At 56.9% G+C, this 6,592-nt stretch overlaps 2 protein-coding genes across 7 annotated transcripts in view; both read right to left on the bottom strand.

The window, feature by feature from the left end:
* Positions 1 to 454: 454 nt before the first annotated feature.
* INAFM1 (InaF motif containing 1) lies at positions 455 to 2,443 on the bottom strand. Its single transcript, XM_012811242.2, has 2 exons — positions 2,392 to 2,443; positions 455 to 2,124 (listed from the first exon to the last, which is right to left on the bottom strand). The coding sequence occupies exon 2, from the start codon at positions 1,239 to 1,241 to the stop codon at positions 825 to 827; it is 417 nt and encodes a 138-aa protein (XP_012666696.1). The 5' UTR covers positions 1,242 to 2,124; positions 2,392 to 2,443; the 3' UTR covers positions 455 to 824.
* A 183-nt stretch (positions 2,444 to 2,626) lies between these two features.
* The window catches only part of CCDC9 (coiled-coil domain containing 9), a 15,893-nt gene continuing 11,927 nt past the window's right edge, over positions 2,627 to 6,592 (bottom strand). For 4 of the 6 annotated variants that reach the window (XM_012811241.1, XM_012811235.2, XM_012811237.2 and 1 more), the window contains exons 9-14: positions 5,721 to 5,767; positions 5,469 to 5,604; positions 5,011 to 5,104; positions 4,555 to 4,930; positions 4,126 to 4,218; positions 2,627 to 2,730 (exon numbers count right to left, since the gene is read on the bottom strand). In XM_012811241.1, coding sequence (XP_012666695.1) covers positions 2,627 to 2,730; positions 4,126 to 4,218; positions 4,555 to 4,930; positions 5,011 to 5,104; positions 5,469 to 5,604; positions 5,721 to 5,767 — 850 coding nt within the window. Of the gene's footprint in view, positions 2,731 to 4,125; positions 4,219 to 4,317; positions 4,931 to 5,010; positions 5,105 to 5,468; positions 5,605 to 5,720; positions 5,768 to 6,592 lie in introns of those variants that run through there. The other 2 variants (XM_012811240.2, XM_012811238.2) reach the window with 2 other exon arrangements.

The following is a 6,592-nucleotide window of genomic DNA, read 5'->3' as shown; positions in this document are numbered from 1 at the left end:
TCATTGTTGTTTGGCAGGCCCGGGCTGGGGATTCAAACCCGCCACCTTAGGTGTATGTGGCTGGCGCCTTAGCCGCTTGAGCCACAGGCACCGAGCCAGAACCTCAGTTCTTGCCACCAAATTATCCCACCTTTCCTCTCGTCTCCCATGCTATAACACAAAGGCAGATCCTCTGCATCTCTCCAGAAAGACACCTGTCTTCTACCCAAAGCACACAAAACACTGAGAAGTCCTTCACACTGTCTGACCTTCAAAGGCCCTATTATTTATAAGCTTCTTCTCCCTGCTTCAACCCCAAAACTGTGTGAGTAGGATGGGAGAAGGGCCTCCTAGGGACGGGGAAAAGCCCACACATGCCATCTGGGGCAAGAAGACAAAGGAACACCCCAGAGACTTCCCCTCACAAACTTGGTGGGGGGGACACATCTCTGCAGACAACAGGACAGACACAGTATGAGGCACCCGGGGCTGGAGTTTATTGCAGAAGAACAGATAGACACAGAGATTCAGAGAGATGAGGAGAAGGGTGAACTGTGGGGTCTGTGCTCATAATCCTATGGGGGAGGGGAGGAATAGGAGGCAGAAGTCCGGATGGGGTCCGACAGATGGTGGAGGGCCCGGCCTGACAGCAGAGAAGCCGCAAGGAGTGATGCCCCGAGCCAATTTGCTCGCCATTCTTCAGAGTGATGGCTCCGGAGACACTGGGCGATGTCATTAAGAGGGAGCCCGGGCCCACTCAGAGATGGCGCATTCACCGCATGGAGCACCAGGGTCTCGAAGGCTGATGGTTCGGATTGGGGTGGAAAGGAGGGTTACCCGAGTCCTCATCCCCCCGCGGCCTCCAGAGTCTCTCCGGACATCTGACGGCTTGGGCCGCGGCTAGGGTCGCTGTGGCGGCGACGGCGGCTTGGCGGCAGGTGGAGCTGGGGTCTCGGCTCTCCAGGGGCTCCCAGGAGGCAGGAGATGGAGGCAGCGGCAGGCGCTGGGGCAGGCGGCGCGCCAGGGCGGGAGGCACACGGAAGGGATGGCGAGCTGGGCAGCGGACCCGCAGGGACCGCTGGGGGCCTCGTGGGGACCCAGATGAGACCGTAGTACACCGCGAGCAGCACGGCGGCCAGCGATACGCAGAGGAAGTAGGCGCAGACCGGAGCGAGGCGCAGCCAGCGGCCTCGCGGGCCCTCGCTCAGCCCGGCGCTGCCAGGGCTCTCGCCGCCACCTCCCACGCAGCTCGTGCCCCTCATCCCCACAGCCCACTCCGCCAGGCTCCGCTGCCCGAACAGGCCCCACCCCCGCCCCGCCTTGCGTTCCAAATCACCCTCCTCCGACTCCGCCCCCCATCAGGCATGGTCAGACCCGGTAACGGAGGGCCTCCTTCTGGATATAGGCCCGCCCTCTCTGGCCAACCACTACCAAGAGGCCTTCTAATCTTGCCTCCTCTCGCCCTAACACAGTCCTCTTTCCGGACATGAACTTCGTCCAAGCATCAAGCTCTACCTCCAAGCACATCCCCTTTCTAGGTTTAAGCCTCATCCCTCCTTTAGCCTCATCTGCGTCTCAGTTTTCTCTCTACAAATACGTCTACTCCAGCAACCGAACTACCCTCTTTCTCCTCTGGCCTCAACGCACTCCAGCCCGAGCTCAACCCCTTTCCTCCACACTGCCCAAGCCTCAGCTCAGCATTCTGACCATACCCCACCGGGGGCCCCGCCTCACCAGTTAGAAGCCCCGAGCCAAGCGCAGGCATAGCCCCGCCCCCACACTCTCACCCCACCCCATGTTCTAGATCCACCTACCAAAATTCTGGCCCCTCCCAAGCATCCTAACCCCGCCCCTAGTGGGACCTGCTGCAGACTCGCGCACTCCTTCAGCTGCCCTCTCAGGCGTTCTGAGTTCTAACCCACGTCCTTAAGTTCCAGCTCCGCCCCTCATCCCAATCGCTCCCCTGACCCTAGCTCCTCCCCCACCACCTTTAATCTCTCTCTCCCTAGAGCCAAGGGGTTCTGAGTGGGCACTGGGGAGAATACAGGCTGGAAATCCAGATAACCCTCTCGTGACGCCCCCTCCCCATCAAGGCGGGGAAGCTTCAGTCCCCTCCCAGCAGCGTCTTCAGGATTTCGGAGAGGCCTGCGGGAGGGGGAAGACGTATCAGGGAGGTAAAGAATGGAAGACCCCTTTCCTCCCGCCTCTTCCGCCACGGAAAAGCCCGCCAAGCACAGCAACCCAGCCCGCCCCCCGCCAGAAACACAGTTCAAGGGTTAGCGGAAGCACTGCATTTAATAAAGACAGGGCGGACGCCCAAGAAATTGAAGCCCTTGGGAAGAGTTATCAGCTATTTGCCATGCCCCAGATGTAAGCTCCTAGAGGCGGGAAATTAGGCCTGGGGACTGGCACCTTGCCCCTCACGGCCTCCATGGGAGGCTAACAAGGAGGCGATGTCCCCCATTTGTAGGGCCTGGACCGAGTCTTCACAATTTAGACTATTGCCCTGGTCCCACCCAGTTCAGTGACCCTGGCTCCTCCCCCCTTACATTTAACCCTCTCCTGGCTGGAGTGTGGCAGAAGCAGAGGACAGAGGAGCGAGGCAGGTTAGTGCAGAGTGCGGAGCGCGTTGGTTCGGCGGGCGCGGTCAGCGAGCAGCCCCCGGTGGCGGAGCGACCGCCACCACCTTGCTGAAACGCACCCTCTGGAAGTCAGTGATCTCCGCCGTCTCCTGGCCCTCCGGGCCGGCCTCTGGGGAAAAAAATAAGAGGATCAGGAAAAGGGAACAATCTTCCCACCACCCCTGGTCCCAGGACCTCCCGCCCCCCTCCCTAGCCACGCCCCCCATGCCAGTGGAGTCTGTCCGCAGGTGGCCCCCCTAAGTGGTTTATAGGCCTCAGACTCCTTTAATCCTCACTGGATTCCCCTGAGCAGAATACACTATCAAGGTAACCCTGTTTACAACAGAGGAAACCCTGAGGTAAGGAAACCACAGTCACCAACCAAAATGGCCAAAGATAGGCTGGGTGCTGTGGCTCACGCCTATAAATCCTAACTCTCTGAGAGGCCGAGGCTGGTGGATCGCCTGAGCTCAGGAGTTCCAGAACAGCCTAAGCAAGAACGAGAACCCGTCTCTAAAAAACAAAAAAAATGCCTGTAGTCCCAGCTACTTGGGAGGCTGAGGCAAGAGAATCGCTTAAGCCCGAGTTTGCGGTTGCTGTGAGCTGTGACGCCAGAGCACCCAGGGCGAGAGACTCTGCCTCCCCAAATAATAATAATAGTAATACAGTGGTTGGGCCGCAGCCCACAGGTCGACGCAAGACATCCCCTCAGATCCCAGTCCCAGCTGCATCTCACAGTCCTAGCCAACCTCCATCAAGCAAGCCCTAGTCACCCGCCCTCCCCTTTTCTTCCCCACCACCTGACATTATCTATTATCTAACCAGTCCCTCCTTGGTGTGGACGGTCCCTGGTTCAAAATCTGGCTCCTGCCCACTGGATATGGGGTTAAGGGGTTCCCTTCTTGCTCCCATTCTGTTGGTCCCAAAATTCAAATCAATCCACATTTCTAATTTACCCACCACCTCAAAACCCTAATCTCACTCACAGTTAAATCCATCCCACCCTTTTTTTACTGTTACCAGCCAGTTAAATTTCAAAGTCTGCCTCTAGTTCCTCCCCTAGTAGCTAGGTCCACCCTGTTACCTGTATCTTGCTTCCCAAAAGCCCTAGCACTTTTTTTTCTTCTTTTGAGATAGGGTCTCGCTCTGTGGGGCATCATTGTAGCTCACAGCAACCTCAAGCAATCCTGCTGCTTCAGCCTCCCAGTAGCTGACAGGTGCCTATCACTACATCCAGCTGATTTTTCTATTTTTTATAGACATGGGGTCTTGCTCTTGTACAAGCTGACCTCTTAATTCTAATGCCATCCTCCTCTACCTCCTATGTCCACCACTTAGCTCCAGCTTTCACAGCAACCCCACCCTCAGCCTAGCCCAGCACTCTGACCCCACCCCTGGTCCAAATGTTATCGCCATATGTTGCTGGAGGAGACTCCACCCTTCCCCATCCTACTTGCCCAAACTCTTCTGCCTCACAGAAGAGGAAGGTGGCCAGTTCCACCTCCCTCCACTCCATGTACCCCACCTGGAGTTGCCTCAGAACCCTTCTCTTCAGCTTTCTGGGCTCCTGTAAGGCTGGGCCCACTCTCCAGGGAGGCAAGGGCTGGCTGGTCACCTCCTGCGAAAGTGGAGGCCCAGTTAAGCCCCTCTCCCTCCCCACCCTGAGAGGAGGTAAGGGGAGTTAGAGGGGCTAATGGACACACTTCAGGGAATGTCATTTGATGATGTGAATTCTTTTATTGGGGAGAGGGCTCTGAATGGCCTGGGCCAAGCTCTGGAGTGAGCATTCCAGAGATAGAGGCATGACAGTACTGAGAGGGCATGAACTGCCCTCCCCAGCTGCCAGTGTTGTGGGGCCCAGCCCCCAAGCTCCCACTTCCGCCACCAGCCACACCCCTAGAACACGTGCACACAGCCAGCCAGCTTCATGCATTCCCAAAAGGCCAGGCCTCACCCGATGAGAGGGCGCCAGCCGGGTGGGCAGTCCGGGGAGAATTCAGCTCCATCTCTTCACCCCAGTCAGACACAGGCTGGTGGCCACCAGGTGGTGAGAAGGGGCTGGAAGGTGTGGCAGGGGCCTGGGGAAGGGGCAGGGGCTCCTGGGGCCTGGAGGGCCCGCTGTTGGCCTGCTCACTGGTAGGGTCCCTGGTGGGGTCAGCCTCTTGGGATTGGTCATCTTGGGCTGGTTCTTCATCACCCTCTTCTTCCTCTTCAACATCATCTTCCTCATCCTCATCCTCACTCACATCCTCCCACTCTTCATCATCCCCCTCATCATCCTCCCCTTCATCCTCAGGAGGCCGATGGGCAGGGATGGGGGTCTCAGGTGGCTGTGGGAATAGGGCAGGTCAGGGAGGCTTGGCCCCCAGCACCTCCACACACACCTGCCCCAACAGTAGCCCTCCCTCACCTGTGTGGGCATCTCATTGGGGGAAGTAGGCTGTGGGGCCTCAGAGGCTGGGGACACTGCCTCCTCTTTCATCTCCCAGCGGTCATCATGGTCACTGGAGGGGACAGAGAAAAGGGGTGAGGAAGGGCCTTCTTACCTTCCACTTCTCCCCATGAGGGGGGACAGAAAAGACTCAACATGTTGGAATACTGAGGGAGTGGTGAACTATGTTCCCAAGTGTCAGGGAAGAAAGATAAAAGGGGAGGTCAGGTGGCAGAAAGGGAGACGAGTGGGAGGGGAAAAGGGAACAGATAAGGGTAAAGCCAAGAGCCATACCCCAATACCCTAAAACCAAGTCCCTAGGGATAGCCAAGGTCAAGACAGGAACAGACAAATGGACCCATATATTTACAGGCCAGTCAGAGAACAACCTGTGGACAGCCTGGGAGGGTAAACCTCCCGGGCAAGGAGGCCCCCACCTGTAGGCACGGGGGACTGCCTTGGCCCGGGGTCGGCTGTTCTTCCTTCTCCTGCGGTTGCTGACTTCAGCTTTGTGCTGGGATAAGAACTCCCCGAAAGTTGGGGGCTTCGGGGGTCGGGCCCAGGCCTGGTCATCTGCAATAGAACCCAGGATGAGTGGGGGGGGGGTTCACAACACACCAGACTTTCTACCCCCAGGCCAGACCTCCTACCATATGGCTGCCGCCTCCCACCAAAAGTAACCCACTCACCATATCGGTGAGATGGCTCATGGCCAGGGGTGGGGCCATCCTTGAACCTGCAAAGAGAGAAAGGGTGAGAAAGTGGGGGTAAGCAGACAAGGAAACAGGGAGCAGGAGAGTGAAGAGAAAGCAGGGGAGGGATCAGGGTCAGCAATCATATCAGAAGGACAGATGGTCAGGCAGACAGAGGACACTAAATTAGACATGGGACAAGACCAGGTAGTGACAAACAGAAAGAAAAAAGATTCAGAATTTGGCCCCAAAAACAAAAACTTGAGGGAGGGTACCACAGACCCTTGGGTAAGTACATGACCCCCAGCTCCTGGCTGACCTCGTACCCTGTCACTACCTCACCTCTCAGCTAAGCAGTCTCTCCTGCCACACCTATCTTCCACCTCAGGGGCCTTGCACCTGCTGCTCCCAAACATTCCTGCCCAGATCTTTCAGCAGCTTGGTGAAGCTTGTTGCCTCACCTTGGAGAATTTCCTAAGCCCTCCTCTACAATAATATTACAGGCCAGAAACAGTGGCTCACACCTGTAATCCTAGCACTCTGGGAAGATCACTTGAGCTCAGGAGTTCCAGACTAGCATTAGCAAGACCATCCAGAGCAAAAGTAAGACCCTGTCTGTATTAAAAATACTTAAAAATACAAAAAGTAGGCCGGGCACGGTGGCTCACATCTATAATCCCAGCACTCTAGGAGGCCAAGGCGGGTGGACTCCCTTAGCTCATGGGTTCGAGACCAGCCTGAGCAAGAGCAAGAGCCTGTCTCTAAAAATAGCCGGTTGTTGTGGCTGGTGCCTGTAGTCCCAGATACTTGGGAGGCTGAGGCAAGAGAATCGCTTGAGCCCAAGCATTTGAGGTTGCTGTGAGCTGTGA

Source organism: Otolemur garnettii, unplaced genomic scaffold (assembly GCF_000181295.1).
Source record: "Otolemur garnettii isolate 467f Iridium unplaced genomic scaffold, OtoGar3 scaffold00152, whole genome shotgun sequence".
Classification (NCBI taxonomy): Eukaryota; Metazoa; Chordata; class Mammalia; order Primates; family Galagidae; genus Otolemur; species Otolemur garnettii.
The sequence above is the reverse complement of the archived record's forward strand: the minus strand, read 5'-3'. Positions and strand labels throughout refer to the sequence as shown.